Raw genomic sequence first — 14,045 nt, 5'->3', positions numbered from 1 at the left:
TCTTCTTCTTCTTATTTCATGAGTTATTTGCGGATACTCTCCCTCTGTTGTATTCTCTACAATTTGAATTTTAGGTATCCATGATCGAGAATCAGTTAGGTCTTTTGTGGCCAGCTGTGGCTGTTTGTGTGTATGTTGCTGTCAGGTATGATAGCTTGATGTGTTGTGTCACGGGTGAGTGTTCTTCAGAAAAACAAAAATTAACTTTCCCTGTACAGTGACTGTTCTATTTTTTTCACAGTGATGTTCCTATGTTTTTCTTGCAATATTAGGGTATTTACATCATGAGGCCATGTTTTGTATTTAAAGCTGCTGTGGGTAGAATTGGAGCAAATTTGACTAAAAAAAAGTTATTTTTATAAAACGGTCACTATATCCTGACAGTAGTGCATGAGTCAGAAATTTGTATTGTGGTCATAATATACAAGACAGAATGTAGATTTCAATACTTTATAAAAAAAATGCATGCAAAAATTACATACATTGTACAATATGTTTTTTTCCCCTATTGACATGACTTTTACAGCATTTAGGAAAACAAAATGTCATTCCCTGCTGGGATGGAGAGCTCCTTCAGGGCAGGTCTGAAAAGGTTTTGCGACGAGGTGGACCAACATCTATGGGCTCCTGCTCCTTTCCCTTGCCTTCAAACATCAAGATCCTTAATGAAGAAAAATACATGTCAGGTGCTATACAAGACATTACTGTTAACTTATAAACTTTAGACAGCTCGGAGAGTATTTTTTTTTTTTTGCATTAAATATCATCAGCTTCTTTCATATGCTTAAAGTACTTTTCACATTGAGCCAATATTTGCATTTTTAGTTTTTCAGATTTTAATTTATGGATTGAGATTGAGATACAAATTATTATTATTTTTTTTTTTTTTAACCAAACTAGAATTTGTATCAGTTTTAGGCTTAATGCCATCAACATTAATAGTATAGCTTCAATTACAATTTGGGGACTTAATCTCCTGTTAACCCTAATCCTCCTGTGACCCAATCTCTCTAATGTATTTACTCACAGTTTCAGAATTGCATTTCTTTTTCCCAGCATCATATTCAGGAAGTCACTGTAGCTGATAGTGTCTTTCGATGTTCCTCCGGCGACCTCTGACATCATCTTCTTCAGCTCTAAGTGAGTCTTGGCCACTCCGAGTTTTTCCAGCATTCGTTTTAACCCCATTAAATCTATAAAGTTGACGATTCAAACAGAGCAAATAAGTAAAAAGTACGTGAGTCACTACTAAAAGCAACAATTGGCAAACTGTAGTTAAAAATATTTGAGGGCTTTATGACCAGTGTAATTTTACCTATGTCTCCTTTGTCGTTAAGATCAAACTCCATGTATTGCTCTGTAATACAAGCAGATGTAATCTCAATCCAATATTTATGACTGTGCACTAAATAATAAAGCCATTGAAGAGTGATTGGTAAACTCACTTTTAAACATTTCAAGCTTTGAGCTTAGGTCTTCCTCTTCTGCATACTGGGGATCTGAGAGAAAAGCCTAGGGGGGTGATAATAAAATAATACCAATAAATACACATGTTTTTGTGCTCAGCCCCTAAAAATGACTCCAAAAGCCAGTTATCTCTATTCTAATTTGTTGACTATGTCTAAAGATATCAACTCACCTCATTGATAGAGTTCAGTTTTTCCTCCTGTTGAGACTTGAGAAGACCGTATGCTTTACCACCTGTGAAATGAAATACAAGATAATATAAAGATTGTCAAATGACAAACAACAACTTAGCAGAAAAAAAGGCAAACTAACCTTGAGCAGCGTTGTCCATTTCTGTGCACAGTGAGAGCCTGCGAATACTGAAAGTGTGAAAAGCAATGATGCCGTTTCTCTAAATAGAGCCACAAGAGGAAGTGGAGTTACAAAGTTGCAGTTAGCATTAGTGAGGTTCCTCTGTGCTATTAAAGGTTGCAGCAAAACACACACAGTCTTACTTTGTACATATTGGAAAAAGTTATATTGCTTAATAACAGAGACGTTTGCAGGACACCTGCTATATACAGGCCAGGATGTAAGGATATAAGCTCTGATACAGTGTATGTGTAAAAGAGATGCATCTCCACCAGTTTAGAAATAAGTTGACATTGTACTTAGGAAAGGAAGAATGATGCAGCAGCTAGGAGAACTGAGGTTTGAATGAGACAGCAATGCACATAACTTTGCAGAGATAATCTTCTTCTGAGCGATGTTTGAATAAGAAAACATATATTTTGTACACATTTATTATTCAGGAAATGTTCACTGAGAGTGATGTTTTCTTTTTTAGGAATGCCCCATTCACACTAATGCAGTGTGCAACTGGAGCAGTTGGGGGTTAAATGCCTTTCTCAAGGGCACCTTGGTGATGGTAATTAAGAAGTGCTTCTCTTTCTCTTTTCACATTTAAATGTGAGCTCAATATGTATCTTGACATCAACAGGTGCTCTTATGTTCAAATATAATTATTTGTCAGTTTGCTGTAATGTCTTGCTCTTGCCACACGGTGGCTCTGTTGGCCACATAATCAGGTAAACAGAGCCAAAACTACTGTTTGACTGTTCAGTTAGATTCATGTTGAAACTTCTGTGTGACTTAGAGAACTGAGAAGAGGTGGAGACCAAAAATAAAAAGGTCAAGAAGAGAATACTTTGTCACTGCACTCGGCTACATTTCTCAGAAAATGGCACATCTTTATCCACAAGGTCTCCTCCTGCTATTAGTTCTGTTAATAGTCAGATCAGAGTGCAGAGGTGAGTAGGTTTCTGAATCATTCCTTCACCAAATTCAAAATGTATTTTCTTTTTTATAGTCAGTAGACAAAAGAAGTAATCGTTAATCTCTGCACTTTTTACTGCTATATTCAGGCACTTGCAAAACTGTTAGAGACACTGTCATCTACTTTTTACCAAAAGAAACCCTCATTGTTATATGTATAGTACTATATTTTTATTCAATTTATGTCGTCACTTTTTTTTCTTACAACTTATTGTTACTTTACCTTATTATTGTCTTTCTATCCTATTAATGTTATTATATCTTATTATTGTCATCTTATGTTGTTTTTTATTGGTCAGCTGACGTGTTCTCTCATTCTATTCATTTCATTGTACCGTTGACCCTGTGTTAACCTACACATGACAAATAAAACTAAAACTGAACTGAAGCATAGACTGTACATATACAGTAGATAAAAACTGTGATATAACTTAAAATGTGGCATACATATACACTTCTTATTTAATAACTGATCTAATAATATATTTTTTAAACATCTGCCATTTATTGTGAAATCTTGTATTATCTGCCTTACATCTCTGACACTGGATGCGTTGGTGTCTGCTATCTAAAAACCCTATGGATTCTAATCTTGATCTCTTTTCATTTTAAAGACATGGTTGAGACTGTGCTTGCTTCTGAAGAGGAAGATGTAGTTCTCCCTTGTTTCGATTCATATGATCCAAAGAGCTGCGACAGAGTCAGATTGATTAAGTACGCCACAAATACCAGTCAGATGAAGGTTATCTTTGCCAGACCTGAGAGACCCAAATTCCAGGATGCCGAACGTGTAAAATGGCAAGCTGATGGAAATGGACAGATGTCTCTTTTTATGACTAAATCACAAAAATCTGATGAGGGACTGCATGGATGTGAAATCTGGCAAGGCTGGGACTGCATTCTTGTCAAAAACATATCTTTAAAAGTGAAGGGTAAGAGTACACATTATATTCTCCTTATTTTTTTTATTTTTTTTTTACAAATAAATCAAACGTATGTGTAACAAATCTCCCCTTTTTCAGACTGCAAAACCCTTCAAGCAGTGAAGGCAGCACCAAACACACCCGTTAACCTGACCTGCCCAGTGGAAATGACATCAGGACAACAAGGACCCCAAAATATCTCCTGGGCAATGCTGTTAGGGGGCGACCCTGTATCTGTCAACTCTAAAAGGGCTGAAATGAAGGGAACATCATTAGCTATCCAGTCTGTGATTTACACTGACAGTGGTTGGTACAGATGTAAGTACATGCTTGGACAAACTCAGCGCTGCTTTGACATGAATCTACTGGTCCAAGGTAAGATCTTAAACTATTTGATATTATCACTGACAACACATGACAATATGCATAACTCCTATACCTTTTCTATTTCCTTTATGAAGAGGAAAATGTTGCTGTGGCCACAACAGTTCCAGGTAGGCAACAAAAACTCTCAACCCCAGGACTGACAACCAGTGAGATTATTTGGGAACCCAAGAAGGAGGGGAGCAGTGGAAAATATATTGCTGTTGCTGTTGCTTTGGCTTCAGTCATTATTGGGATTGCCATAGTGGCTGCACTGATAGGACTGTTCATCTACCGCAGACGTAACACCCAGAGAGTTACACAGCAAACCCAGAGGCACACAGAAGGTTTGATCTATTATTTAATTCATCTTGATGAGCAATGCAGTGTAGTGAGGTGTCATCATAGCTTTGTGTTCTCTTGTTAATCAGGTAATCAGGATGCTTATGAGATTGTGAATCTTACACTGGGTGAGCACCATGTTATTCACTATCTTTAGTCCAGCCACTGTGACCTCTCTTGCTCTGTTTACCACTTCACTGACAACTTTTTTTTATTTTATCTCACAGATCGTACAAACCGACTGTCTACAGCCAACAGTCTGTACCAACAAATCCCGGATAATAGCCTGTATACTTGTAAGTAGTACTACTATTATAAAATCATACATTAATTCTCATGATATCAAAATAAACGAATAACAAATTCCTCTCCTTCATTGCAGTCCGGTATTAGTAATTTCCAGTATTTCCAGAAGAAGATTTTCCTCGTAAAATTAAAGTGTCTAATCCGGATTGCCTGCTTCCATTTATGCATTATGTAAAAAACATGTAACATCTAATAACCTGTAAAGTGTTTGTCTTGCAAAGAAGAGTAACTGACACTTATATGGAGCAACATGCAAAATGCTAGCCCCTGTTTTTACTTAGACTGTTGGAAAGCTTCTTCTTTATTACCCTATTTGTGTTACTATATCTAATCATCTGTAATATTTTAAAGGTCCCATATTGTAAAAAGTGAGATTTTCATGTTTTGTTTTTATTATAAAGCAGGTGTAAGTGCTACATAAATACTGCGAAAGTAAAAAACACTCAGTCCATGGAGAAATATATGTCTGTATTCAGAAACTGTGCTTTTGAAACAAGCCGTCAAGATTTCCCCTACATTTGAGACCATTTCACAGTTTTAAACTTTAACTTTCTAAATGTGTCCCAGTTTATTTCGAGTTGCAGTGTTTATGAATAACACCAGCTGAACAGAAAGTAAACATGGACCCAAGCTGTTGCCTAGCAATGCAATTCCGTTAAAATGTGCTAAAACAAAGTGTTTTCAGAGAGAGAGTAAATACAGGCGTATTCAGGCACACAGTGTGAGGAAAATAAACAGATTTTTCAACATTATAGCGTGTAAACATGTTCTAGTAGAAACACAAAATACAGGTATTAACCTAAAAATGAGCATAATATGGGACCTTTAAATGAAATGGAGACATGTTTGCAATGTAATCTATCAATATAATCTTTTATCCAATTTGAATAAAATTTGTAAGATGATGAAGTCATAAACACTGATCTACTGTTCTGTCTGTTACAAGAATATATTCCCTTTTCAAACAGGTTTTGGGAAACCTATTTTTGGTGTATTGATGGTTGACATCAAGGTTCAAATACAGTTCTAGTATATAGCCTGTAATAAATCATAGAAACTGTCAGTGGTGGCAACAGCTCCTCTTTTGGTTTGTCTCTGCTGGTGTTGTTCCTCATCATTTGCATCCTCAACGACCTCGTAAATATGATTCTGTGAAGAGGAATACTGGAGTTACTGCATTGGAATATATCAGCTTGACAAAAGCTATGAGCAGTTATTTTTTAGCACAGTCTTTTACCATTCCAATACTTGGCTGTTCATTTCCTGCAAACAAAAAAGTAGGAAAACATTAGTCATTCAGATATTACATGTATTTCATTCTCACGAAGGCTCTCAAACATTCTAATACAATGGTTGTACTGTAGGTTGTATGGCTCCTTAACCACATTCAGTACCTGCATCCTTGTTGTGCTTCCTCTTCACGTACATGTAGAGTCCTCCAGCAGTTACACATATCAGGAGGGCTAGAGGAAGGGCTACCCACGCAGGTGTCTGCAGAGCTGTGGACGTAATTATCATTTTCACATGTGTGGGTTTTATTTAGCAGAAAAGATAACAATAGCATAATGCATACTTACGGTTAACAGCGCGCCACTTCTTTGATGCCATCACATCACCCTCTCTGTGCACAAAGCAAGTTAATTCATCTGATGACAAAACTGGGAGAAACAGCCTCTTTATGAGAGTGTTATTGTGATTCATTAAACCGCTCTGCCAGCTATTTTGGCTACCTTCAGACCAAGTTAAATTGAATTCTTTTCCACATTCTTTAGTGCAGGTGAGCACACAAGTTAACGTGAGATTATCTCCTCCTGGCCCTCGCTCTGAAGTAACTGTAAAGACAAACATGAGAGGAAACATTTTAGTAGCAGTGATATTTAGCAATGTATTTTCCTTGAAGCCCCCCCTACGTGTACATAAGAAAAGATGGGCCCCCGAAACGTCATCATCCTAAAAGAAATGACAAAATCCCCAAACAAAATCCTCAGTTTGAATAAAGTTATTCAGTGTATTAAAAGAGTTAGTCTTCTTTTATTAAATCAACTTTCTTTAATGAATATAACTCGTCAGTTTTGTCAACATAAATGAAGTGATGACGTCTTGACAAATTCCCCACATGAATGCAGATACATAATATGATATTTTTTTTGTATTAACTTAATTAATTTACTATAATAGTGTTGGAGCCGAAATAGATTTTTTTGTTATTGTTGTTGAATAAATGTAATTTATGGTGTTGTTAGATTGCTGCTGGGCTGCACGGTGGTGCCTTACAGCAAGAGGGCACTGTCGCCTCACAGCAAGAGGGTCGCAGGTTTAAACCCGGCTTGGGGCCCTTCTGTGTGGAGTTTGCATGTTCTCCCCGTGTTATAGCGTGGGTTTTCTCCGGTTTCTCCGGCTTCCTCCCACAGCCCAAAGACATGCAGGTTAGGTTAATTGTTGACTCTAAATTGCCCGTTGTTGTGAATGTGACTGGGAATGGTTGTCTGTCAGCCCTGTGATAGTCTGGCAACCTGTCCAGGGTGTACCCCGCCTTGGTTAGGATGGATAGATCGCTGCTAGACCGCACCTTTAATGCAGGTGCGTGCCTCCCTTTGAGTGCATAAAGCAGGAGACTAAATAGGTTTTAGACTGCAGTGAAAATGTTGTTTTTGAAAGGCTAAACGCCAACAAATATGGATTGAAGCAGAATATTTAGTTAGATTTTGCTACCAAGTAAAATAGTTTTATATAAATTATCCAGTAATTGTGTTATTATGATTTAAGTTATACATTTGCAAATCTAATTTTGACAACCTCAGAGCAGACAAATCCTGGCGCACCCCATGTGATCTTTGGAGGTCCCCTAAGGGGGCCCCTGACCCCAGGTTGGGAACCACTGCATAATTCATGCTCACGTAAAGTTTTAACACTCACCATCAAGGGTGTGCAGCCTGACTTTGTTGAACATCTTTTGCTGATCAGTGGACTCTGAACACTGGTAGTCGCCGGCATGCAGATCACTCACTTTGCTAATGACCAGTGAGGAGTCTTTATTCACATGAAATTCCTCTGTTTGGCCTTTATACAGCGAGATGTCATCTGTCAGTGTCCTCTCACCCACAGCCCACTTCACCCTGCCACCCACAGCTAGAGAGGAAGTGTTGCCACAAGAGAGTGACACTGACTCATCCACTGCAGCAAACACTTCCTCTAAGCCATCTGAGGGAAAGGGAGCACTGGTTACAGCTTGTACATGTTAAACCACATCTTTCATTTGGAGTACGTTAAAGTGGAGTTAATTACCTTTTACTGTTGTTGTATAACTGATGGTGGCTTTAACCGTGTCATTCTGAGTCAGCTGGCATTTCCATTTTCTGTGATGGTCTGTCAGTTTTTTAGTGATGAACAGTTTAGAGAAGCATTCAGATGCATTTTTAAAGCTAAATCTGTTCCCATTTAATGGTGTATTATCTTCAGCGCTCCACTTGATATGTATCCCTTTGTTGTCACAAGGGGTTACAAGTCCTTTATACATATTGAGGAAACAGTGCAGCTCTATTTTGCCGTCCACAGGAGTTAAGTTCTCAGCAACTGGTGAATGGGAAAAAAAAGAAATCATGTGACATTGTGATATTGACTTTAAATTATTCAAGCATGGTTTGAGTCACTTACCTTCAAGAATCTGAAGTGAAACACTTGAATTTAACACGCCACTGTCACAAGAGTAAAGCCGTGCATCATCGAGTACCAGGTGATTAATCTGCAGAGAGCAGTCCTTCAGCAGGCCAAGCCTCGGAGCTGTCACCCTTCCAGCCCTCACGACTGATTGAAACTTTCCAGCCATGTTCCAGTTAACAGAGGAGCAGGATTTAATAGAGGGTACGCCACATGGCAAAGTAATATCATCTCCTAGTATGGCAAACATCACCAAATGATCTGTTGGAGAGGTCAATAAAGCATTTCATTTTTCCGAATCATGAGGTAGTTCTGTCAAAAATCTCATTACCTTTGCCAGAGCAATGTTCCCTAATACAGTGGTTCTCAACCAGGGGTCCGGGGACCCCCAGAGGTCCTTGAGGGAGTTACGGGGGGTTGCCAGAAAAACTAGATTATTTTATTTTCACTATTTAATTCACTATAGAAGTAAGCCCAATGTGAGTAAGAATCATAAGAGTGACTGATCAAAGGTTTCACTTTCTCCACAGTTATCTTCTCAACTGTTGTTGACAACTACATATCTAATAACCAAAATATTTTCAGATGAAGGTCCCTGAAGCAAAATCTTATCAAGTAGGGGTCCGTGGCCTAATGTGTATCAATTTAGGGGTCCTTGATATGAAAAGGGTTGGAAGTAACAATAGGCTACATTTACTCTTGTTACTGTAACAACAACAATTATTTTTGTGTACTTGTACTTTCTTGAGTAATTTTGATAATCAGTAATTATTATAGTTATTATTTTTATCTAAAGTAGGGCTTAGCCTATTGTAGTACTTTGCTACATTTCAAGTACCATCCACATAATCTGCATCCGCAATATAATGAAGAATTAGGCCTAACGTTACGTCCTTATGGGTTAAAGTTAGCATGATTGTACCTTGGCATAGGTTCTAAACAGGTTGCATGTTGCATCTACCTTCATTAAAGGGGTCTAGAAGGGAGCCCGCAAACTGGAGGAACTCTCGCGAGATTGTTAAGGATAGGCATTTATCTCAAATAGTTAATGTTAGGCATTGATCTTGAATAGTTAAGGTTAGATATTAACCTTTAATGGTTAAGGTTAGACATGGACCTTGAATAGTTAAGGTTAGATATTAACCTTTAATGGTTAAGGTTAGACATGGACCTTGAATAGTTAAGGTTAGGCAATTATCTCCAGGTTAGTTATTGATCTCGAATAGTTAAGGTTAGGTACTGATCTCAAATAGTTAAAGGGACTGTTTATAACTTCTTACACGTATAAATCTATCCGGGTCGGTGTCCCAATGCGCGCTCGCATGTGACTACGCTGTTCAGACAAGCCTCCAACACAAACTACACGGAAGCACCAAAACCGCAAAGTTCTATCTAGTGAAGCCCGTCTTGCAAAACAGTGTTGGCCGCGGTCAGAGGACGCGGGGGAGACCGTAGCTTTGGTCTCCAGGGCCGGAGTCTCTGCTGTACTCTGCTCCTCTGCCTGCCTGCTTGCCTTCAATCACACGCCGCGCTCGTTCTCGCTATTTCGCTTCACTCTCATGTTTATGCGCGCACACTACACACTGCAGGAGAGTTAGTAGCTCTAAGAATATCTAGTGAATGTACAGTGGACGTTTGTGCAGAAATAACTGCTGCAGCTCCTCCAGACCAACAGAGGTTTTCCATGTCTTATGAAGTGACGGGGCTCCGCAGCGAAAAATTTTATCGTCCCCGACCAAAACTCCAGTGTCTCCCCTGTTCCTTCTGACTGCGGTCGGGAAGCTGAAGCAGGAAAAGCCAACACTAGGATCAGCAGTGATTCATGGAGAGACCTTCGTCTGGTCAGCTAACATTACTGCCAAGCAGGTGAAATATAGAGTGATATTGTGGTTTTAGCTGACGTGTGTCGCCTCACTGTGTTGAGCGATGCTCGTTCATGTCTATGTAGAGCGAGCACAAGCGCGAGCCTGACACTGACTATCTGGGACGCTGTTAACAAGCATTTCTGAAAGTTACAAATAGTCCCTTTAAGGTTTGGCATTAACCTCCAATAGTTAAGGTTAGGCATTAACCTCTAATAGTTAAGGTTAGGCATTAACCTCTAATAGTTAAGGTTAGGCATTAACCTCCAATAGTTAAGGTTAGGCATTAACCTCTAATAGTTAAGGTTTGGCATTAACCTCCAATAGTTAAGGTTTGGCATTAACCTCCAATAGTTAAGGTTTGGCATTAACCTCTAATAGTTAAGGTTTGGCATTAACCTCTAATAGTTAAGGTTAGGCATTAACCTCTAATAGTTAAGGTTTGGCATTAACCTCCAATAGTTAAGGTTAGGCATTAACCTCCAATAGTTAAGGTTAGGCATTAACCTCTAATAGTTAAGGTTTGGCATTAACCTCCAATAGTTAAGGTTAGGCATTAACCTCTAGTTAAGGTTTGGCATTAACCTCCAATAGTTAAGGTTAGGCATTAACCTCCAATAGTTAAGGTTAGGCATTAACCTCTAATAGTTAAGGTTAGGCATTAACCTCTAATAGTTAAGGTTTGGCATTAACCTCCAATAGTTAAGGTTAGGCATTAACCTCCAATAGTTAAGGTTAGGCATTAACCTCTAATAGTTAAGGTTAGGCATTAACCTCCAATAGTTAAGGTTTGGCATTAACCTCCAATAGTTAAGGTTAGGCATTAACCTCTAATAGTTAAGGTTTGGCATTAACCTCCAATAGTTAAGGTTAGGCATTAACCTCTAATAGTTAAGGTTAGGCATTAACCTCCAATAGTTAAGGTTAGGCATTAACCTCTAATAGTTAAGGTTTGGCATTAACCTCCAATAGTTGAGGTTAGGCATTAACCTCTAATAGTTAAGGTTTGGCATTAACCTCCAATAGTTAAGGTTAGGCATTAACCTCCAATAGTTAAGGTTAGGCATTAACCTCTAATAGTTAAGGTTAGGCATTAACCTCCAATAGTTAAGGTTTGGCATTAACCTCCAATAGTTAAGGTTAGGCATTAACCTCCAATAGTTAAGGTTAGGCATTAACCTCTAATAGTTAAGGTTAGGCATTAACCTCTAATAGTTAAGGTTTGGCATTAACCTCCAATAGTTAAGGTTAGGCATTAACCTCTAATAGTTAAGGTTTGGCATTAACCTCCAATAGTTAAGGTTAGGCATTAACCTCCAATAGTTAAGGTTAGGCATTAACCTCTAATAGTTAAGGTTAGGCATTAACCTCTAATAGTTAAGGTTTGGCATTAACCTCCAATAGTTAAGGTTAGGCATTAACCTCCAATAGTTAAGGTTAGGCATTAACCTCCAATAGTTAAGGTTAGGCATTAACCTCTAATAGTTAAGGTTTGGCATTAACCTCCAATAGTTAAGGTTAGGCATTAACCTCTAATAGTTAAGGTTTGGCATTAACCTCCAATAGTTAAGGTTTGGCATTAACCTCCAATAGTTAAGGTTAGGCTACGTCGTCGGACAGCGAGTCTCGCGAGAGTTCATGTAGATCTCAGACGAGATTTCGCTGTTGGCGGGCTCCCTTCTAGACACGACCTTAATTAAGCGCAAATCAAACACACCGACGACATGTCGTGTACCAGAGAGGCCGAGTCAACTGGTTTCAATGGGACAAAGAGGTTGGACCGGGCGGTTATATTATATGTATGATAATAATGAAGGAGTTGGGGAGTTGGACCTTGAACAGGTTGAGGAGGACGTCGCGGTGCACAAGACTCGCGTTGGTTCAGACAGGTGAGTAGTCTACAACAACAATTGACTGTTGTAACTCAATTCAATTCAATAGTTGAAGTGTATTACTGTATAGGCATGAGTGTAACAAAGAAACAAGTAGCTAGCTAACGTACAATTCATAAGATAAACTCTCTCCAGATGAGAACGTCAATGTTGCTAGGCAACTAGGTTGTGTGAGAAGTTCAATGTTGCTAGGCAACGTAGGTTGTGTGATGTAGTGTGCAAAAACTGTGCAGCTTTGTGTGTTGTAGCCCATCACTGAGAATCAGTTGTTGTATGCACTATTATTTGTTTGGACATAAGGGCTCTGTGGTGTGATATGTAGGCTATACATTGTCATGCTAATGCACTATACTAAATGTGTTGCTGTAATAGATGTATCATGCATACATCCGCCTCTTTCCCTTTTAAAAGTGTAACTCAGAGTATAGGCATATATTTTAAAGGTCCCATATTGTGCTCATTTTCAGGTTCATACTTGTATTTTTGTGTTTCTACTAGAACATGTTTACATGCTGTAATGTTAAAAAAAAACTTTATTTTCCTCATTCGGTCAGCCTGAATATACCTGTATTTACCCTCCGTCTGAAACGCTCTGTTTTAGAGTATTTTTACAGAATTGCGTTGCTAGACAACAGCTTGGGTCCATGTTTACTTCCTGTCAGCTGATGACATTCACATACACTGCAACCAGGAAATAAACTGGGACACATTTAGAATGTTTACGTTTAAAATTGTGTCAAGGGTCTAAATATTGTATATTCATGACATCACGAATGGGCAGAAATCCTGACAGCTTGTTTCAAATGCAGAGTTTCTGCATTCAAGCTGTGTGTATTTCCCTGTGGATTGAGTGTTTCGATACTTTCACAGTATTTATATAGGACTTAAGACTGCTTTATAATAAAAAAACATGATCACTTTTTTATAATATGGGACCTTTAACGGACCTACTTCTTTATTTTTTATCTAAGTACATTTTTACCAAAGTAATTTGACTTACTAGAGTAAAACTTATTAAAAATAACAGTACTTTTACTTGAGTATAACATTATTGTACTCTTTACAACCCTGTTTAAAACCACAGTTGATATTATTGCATTATTTTCACATTTTTGTTCAAGTTTATCTTGAATTATTTTTTCTTAACTTTTGATTGTACTGTAAGTATTCAGTTGAATTAATTTGAATGGTGTAAACTTGAATCTAGTACCTCAACATTTTGTAAATAATTTCCCCACCCACAACTCAATAGATTACCATTGTTTTTTGGCTGGTGAGTGAAGCAAACCTTGCAGCCACTTGCATATTTTGGTGGCTGGTGCTCATTTCCAATCCTGCTCAATACAAATATACAACAGATTAACAAGAGAACATTTAAAAACATTTTTTTTATAATTACCAAATGACTGAAGTCCAGCTGCTGTCTCTGTGAGAGAAAGAAGACAGAGTCCCAATGATAAAAAGGAAACCATTCTTCACTCAGATGTCTTCTTGCATATGTTCTTGCTTATTGCTAAATCCTCTGGTAGCAGAAGTTTTCTAAAATCACATGTTCAGGAAATGACATATTGAGGCAACTCATTTTTAGTTCAAGACCAGCCCACGAGAGGCCCATGATCATACGTACTGTCTATTTTGTGTTTTTCATGAAATACTTTCCCTGTCTGTCACATGTGCAAACAGTAATACCCTCTAGTAACTCCCGTTATCACTGTTATATCATCAGATGGCTATTAACTGTGTTAATGCAAACACTTTTACCAGAAGTGCTTCAGTGATGGAGTGAAACCTGCAGGTTTACCAAACTTTTTCCACATAAGAGCAGTTATTTCACTTTTTGTAGCATGTTCAGTGTTTGTCCACTGGGTGGTGCTGTCAGACTCTGACAGATATTCTTCTTATTGTAAAATTACTAGTAT

General features: G+C 38.2%; 3 protein-coding genes and 1 long non-coding RNA gene across 4 annotated transcripts in view; 2 read left to right on the top strand and 2 right to left on the bottom strand.

Moving 5' to 3' along the window:
• Positions 1-432: 432 nt before the first annotated feature.
• On the bottom strand, positions 433-2,074 carry LOC141779226 (allograft inflammatory factor 1-like). The gene is made up of 6 exons (XM_074653969.1): positions 1,780-2,074; positions 1,640-1,701; positions 1,446-1,512; positions 1,316-1,357; positions 1,028-1,193; positions 433-661 (listed from the first exon to the last, which is right to left on the bottom strand). The coding sequence occupies exons 1-6, from the start codon at positions 1,796-1,798 to the stop codon at positions 574-576; spliced, it is 444 nt and encodes a 147-aa protein (XP_074510070.1). The 5' UTR covers positions 1,799-2,074; the 3' UTR covers positions 433-573.
• A 209-nt stretch (positions 2,075-2,283) lies between these two features.
• On the top strand, positions 2,284-5,632 carry LOC141779223 (uncharacterized). The gene is made up of 8 exons (XM_074653967.1): positions 2,284-2,374; positions 2,603-2,756; positions 3,396-3,713; positions 3,804-4,079; positions 4,166-4,414; positions 4,499-4,537; positions 4,637-4,705; positions 4,792-5,632. Exons 1-8 carry the CDS (start codon positions 2,372-2,374, stop codon positions 4,800-4,802), a joined length of 1,119 nt encoding a protein of 372 aa, XP_074510068.1. The 5' UTR covers positions 2,284-2,371; the 3' UTR covers positions 4,803-5,632.
• Positions 5,163-13,680, bottom strand: LOC141779222 (uncharacterized). Its single transcript, XM_074653966.1, has 8 exons — positions 13,526-13,680; positions 8,370-8,633; positions 8,001-8,288; positions 7,632-7,916; positions 6,293-6,547; positions 6,110-6,214; positions 5,953-5,978; positions 5,163-5,864 (listed from the first exon to the last, which is right to left on the bottom strand). Exons 1-8 carry the CDS (start codon positions 13,596-13,598, stop codon positions 5,742-5,744), a joined length of 1,419 nt encoding a protein of 472 aa, XP_074510067.1. The 5' UTR covers positions 13,599-13,680; the 3' UTR covers positions 5,163-5,741.
• LOC141779227 (uncharacterized) overlaps positions 11,967-14,045 on the top strand; it is a 35,960-nt gene continuing 33,881 nt past the window's right edge. Inside the window, exon 1 of the long non-coding RNA XR_012596230.1 lies at positions 11,967-12,123. This is a non-coding gene — a long non-coding RNA (uncharacterized LOC141779227). The remainder of the gene's footprint in view (positions 12,124-14,045) is intronic.

The sequence above is a fragment of the Sebastes fasciatus genome, chromosome 12 (assembly GCF_043250625.1).
Source record: "Sebastes fasciatus isolate fSebFas1 chromosome 12, fSebFas1.pri, whole genome shotgun sequence".
NCBI classification, from domain to species: domain Eukaryota; kingdom Metazoa; phylum Chordata; class Actinopteri; order Perciformes; family Sebastidae; genus Sebastes; species Sebastes fasciatus.
Note: the sequence above shows the minus strand (reverse complement) of the source record. Positions and strands in the feature narration are given on the sequence as shown.

Coding starts and splice junctions, on each gene's coding strand:
- LOC141779223 (XM_074653967.1), top strand. Junction 2,757..3,395: donor AGTCAGATCAGAGTGCAGAG/GTGAGTAGGTTT, acceptor TTCATTTTAAAG/ACATGGTTGAGACTGTGCTT. Junction 3,714..3,803: donor CATATCTTTAAAAGTGAAGG/GTAAGAGTACAC, acceptor CCCCTTTTTCAG/ACTGCAAAACCCTTCAAGCA.
- LOC141779222 (XM_074653966.1), bottom strand. CDS start 13,598: ATGGTTTCCTTTTTATCATTGGGACTCTGTCTTCTTTCTCTCACAGAG. Junction 5,979..6,109: donor GAAGCACAACAAGGATGCAG/GTACTGAATGTG, acceptor TTTTGTTTGCAG/GAAATGAACAGCCAAGTATT. Junction 5,865..5,952: donor AACAGCCAAGTATTGGAATG/GTAAAAGACTGT, acceptor TCCTCTTCACAG/AATCATATTTACGAGGTCGT.
- LOC141779226 (XM_074653969.1), bottom strand. Junction 1,358..1,445: donor AAAGCTTGAAATGTTTAAAA/GTGAGTTTACCA, acceptor CTTGTATTACAG/AGCAATACATGGAGTTTGAT. Junction 662..1,027: donor AGAAATGCAATTCTGAAACT/GTGAGTAAATAC, acceptor TTCTTCATTAAG/GATCTTGATGTTTGAAGGCA.